The 3,484-nt window shown below is 64.5% G+C and overlaps 1 protein-coding gene across 3 annotated transcripts in view; it reads left to right on the forward strand.

The window, feature by feature from the left end:
- The window catches only part of OPRL1 (opioid related nociceptin receptor 1), a 4,181-nt gene extending 3,399 nt beyond the window's left edge, over nt 1-782 (forward strand). The window contains exon 3 of one of the 3 annotated variants that reach the window (XM_006921996.1): nt 70-782. In XM_006921996.1, the coding sequence (XP_006922058.1) occupies nt 70-593 (524 nt within the window). In that variant the 3' untranslated portion in view covers nt 594-782. The remainder of the gene's footprint in view (nt 1-69) is intronic. The other 2 variants (XM_006921997.1, XM_015597154.1) reach the window with 2 other exon arrangements.
- The last annotated feature ends 2,702 nt before the right edge of the window (nt 783-3,484 follow it).

Consider the following 3,484-nt stretch of genomic DNA (forward strand, 5'->3'; position numbering starts at 1 on the left):
CTGGGGAGGGCCCTGCCCCGCCCCTGCCCCCCCCACCTCCGGCCCTGACCCCGCCCCTCTCCCCCACAGAGATAGAGTGTCTAGTGGAGGTGCCCGCCCCGCAGGACTACTGGGGCCCCCTGTTTGCCGTGTGCATCTTCCTCTTCTCCTTCGTCATCCCGGTGCTCATCATCTCCGCCTGCTACAGCCTCATGATCCGCCGGCTGCGCGGCGTCCGCCTGCTCTCGGGCTCCCGCGAGAAGGACCGGAACCTGCGGCGCATCACGCGGCTGGTGCTGGTGGTGGTGGCCGTGTTTGTGGGCTGCTGGACGCCGGTGCAGGTCTTCGTGCTGGTCCAGGGGCTGGGCGTCCAGCCGGGCAGTGAGACGGCCGTGGCGGTCCTGCGCTTCTGCACAGCCCTCGGCTACGTCAACAGCTGCCTGAACCCCATCCTCTACGCCTTCCTGGACGAGAACTTCAAGGCCTGCTTCCGCAGGTTCTGCTGCGCGCCCGCCCTGCGCCGGGAGGCGCCGGCGTCGGACCGCGTGCGCAGCATCGCCAGGGACGTGGCGCTCGCCCGCAAGACCTCCGAGACCGTGCCGCGGCCCGCATGACTAGGCGTGGACCTGCCTATGGGGCCTGTCAGCCCGCAGAGCCCGTCAACGCCCAACACGGAGCTCACCCAGGTCACCGCGCTCTAGGCTGACAGCTGCCCGAGCCCTGGGCGTCTCCAGCTGCAGAGGGCTTCTCTGTGGCCCCGAAGGCCTGGTGACATGGGACAAGTCAGAGCATTAGGGCTGCCTGTGGCCCTGGTCACGCGGAGCCTGACCTCCTGGACTGAGATGAGCGTGCCTGGCCAGAGCCCAGGCCAGCAAGGCCACGCTTCGTGGGGCTCTGCTGGCCTCTCCCCTGCTTCGCCCTGCATGCTTGGGGTGGGCGCACACCTCAGGCTGTAACAGCAGCGTGTGCAGCCCTGATCGCCCCTGTGCTGTCTGCATGGCACCCTGCTGTGTCTCCTGGGGCACCTGGGCGAGCTGGGCGCTGCCTGAAGAGCCCGCCAGATGTCTGGGCCGAGCGACTCGCCCTCAGCTTGGAGCTGCCGTGTGGTCTTGCTGCTGCTGCTTCACCACCCCCACCCCACACCCCTCGGAAGCTCCTCAGCGGGCCTTTGTCCTCCAGAAGTGAGCGCACCCTTCTGCTGCAGGCAGGGCCGTCCAGGTGCGTGGAGTGGCCGGGGGCTGTGCCACCGCTGCAGGCTGCTCTGTCGTTCTCAAAGCTGCCGCCTGGTCTTGGCTGCTTGGTGCTGGGGGTCCCTACTGCGGGGTCCTGGTACCCTCCCCGGCTCTCCCTCACAGTCTTTACTATTCTTGAAATTGGGGGTTAGCTGCTGTGCAGCTGGCAGGACCCTGGGCCCCGTGTGGGTCTTGGTGGCCTCAGAAGGGTGGCATTCGGGGTGGGTGTTGCTCTCCATCCCCTGTGGCTGACCCACTGCTTCATCGACAAGCCTCCGACGTCTATGGGGGAGATGCCAGCATCCGGCACCAGGACCTGTCTTAAACGGTGCCAAACCAGCAGACGAGTTCACCTTTGGACCTAGGTGAGGGGTGTCTGGGCTGTGGGGACGCTGGTGGCGGGGTGTCTCCCCACCATGGTCACTGGAGAAGCACCGTACCCAGGCTGCAGAGGGAAGCCGCGGGTTGGTGACTTTGCAGACACTCTTCCTGCAACACTGAGAAGACTCTCCACCCGTGGGCTGCGCCGTGGCCTGGCCAGGCGACCTCGGGCACCTGCGAAGAACAGAAAGTGCTGACTCTGGGCTGGCTCCGGCTCCGGGGAGCCTGGCCCTGGGACCTGCACCTCCGTGACTGGTGCTTTCTTGCCAAGGCTGAGGGACTTGTGACTTTGTGCCTGTGCCACATGTACCTTCATGTATTTGTGCATGCGACAAGTGTGGTCTCCCCTGCGTGTATCCGCCCGCGACCTGTCTCTCAGAGCCAGAAGCAGGGCCCATTGAGCAGGTGTTTCTGACGCCTGCGGGTGGGGTTGTTGGGGTCACTTCTCTGCTGTTAGCATGTGTGGTCCTCCCACCTGCTCTGTGCCCCTCACCTGGCTGGGTTCTGCCCTGGGTGGAGGGGCCACCTGGAGGCTCCAGCTTGGTAGGGGGTATGGCTGGTTCATGGCATGTCGGGGGCTGTTACCTTTTCTTCAACATGGTTTCTCCCTAAACAACCAACCACGACACCTCTTCCTGCGTGAGAGGGACCCTGTGGGCCCCGTGTGTGGGACGCCTCTCCCTCCTGGGTCCCGGCTTCTCTTCACCCCACGTAGCCTCAGCAGACCCCCGCCCCACAGCCGGCCCAGCAGAGCGAGGGGATTTTTGAGGACCAATGAACAGAGCAGCCTCACTAGGGCCTTGAGAGGTCGGAGCCTCCTGGCTTCTGTGGCCGAGCTCTACCCAGGTTGACACAGGCGACCCTGTCAGAGAGAGGGGCTTCTGAGGGGGTGGGGTGGGCGACCTTGGGCCAAAGTGCTTTTTCTCAGGCAGACGGGACAAGGTGTGGTTTTATACAAGTTTTAATGACGGGCACTTTGCAGTTAAAAATTTAGCGTCAAGGGAAAGTCTGGGAGGGACAGCACACAGCTGGGCAGTCAGCAGGAGAGTGCCCGGGGGCAGTGCGCTCCCACGGAGGGGGCTGGAGGCTGGCTCCTGGGGGCGGCCCTGCAAGGGGTGAGGGGATGGAGAGCTGCTGAGGGCACCTCAGAAGCGGCCCACTGATGCCCAGCTCTCCAGGACTCTGCCCTGCCCCCGGCCTGACAATGGCCTGGCTGCTGCCCTCGCCTGCCGCACCAGCCGCTGGCCTTAGTTAAGTCTCTTGACTTCTCTGAGCCCCAGCTTTGTCGCATGTGCAAAGTTACGTGTGAACTTTGCTTGTGGGTTTGTGGGGAAGGCTGCGAGGTGGGGTGGGACCTATGCCTGCTTCCACTTGGGGAAGCTATGGGCTCAGCTGCTGCTTTGGGCTTTGCCCACCTGGGGTCCTGTCCCCCCAGGAGGCCCTGGTGTGGGGCTGGGGTCTGGGTGGTGGCATTTGGGGACTGGAAGGAGAAGGCCAGGTTTTGCCTGGGACCAGGAGTCCAGAGTGTTGGGGACACTACCTCCCCAGTGGAGGAGGGGAGACAACCAGCTTCCCTGGGAGATGGAGCTCTGTTGGGCAGAATCTGGGTGTGGTTCGCCTCTCCCCTGCAGCTGGCAGACCGTGGCCCGAGGGATGGGCAGGGATCTGCACCGCTAGGCTTGGTGGCACTGATCTGCCCTGGTCGCTGTCACTCTTGTTGCTGAGCTGTGGATGAGAGAAGGAGCCACCCAAAAGAATAAAGGGCCTGAGGTCTTCTGACGAGACTTGGTTGGCACCAGCTCTGCTGGAGCCAGAGGGCAAATTGGGGGGAGTGGGAGACTGCAGCCGAGGGCTGCAGGGGCCTCTGGCGCTCCCCCTCCCCCGGCGCTCCC

The sequence above is a fragment of the Pteropus alecto genome, unplaced genomic scaffold (assembly GCF_000325575.1).
Source record: "Pteropus alecto unplaced genomic scaffold, ASM32557v1 scaffold45, whole genome shotgun sequence".
NCBI lineage: Eukaryota > Metazoa > Chordata > Mammalia > Chiroptera > Pteropodidae > Pteropus > Pteropus alecto.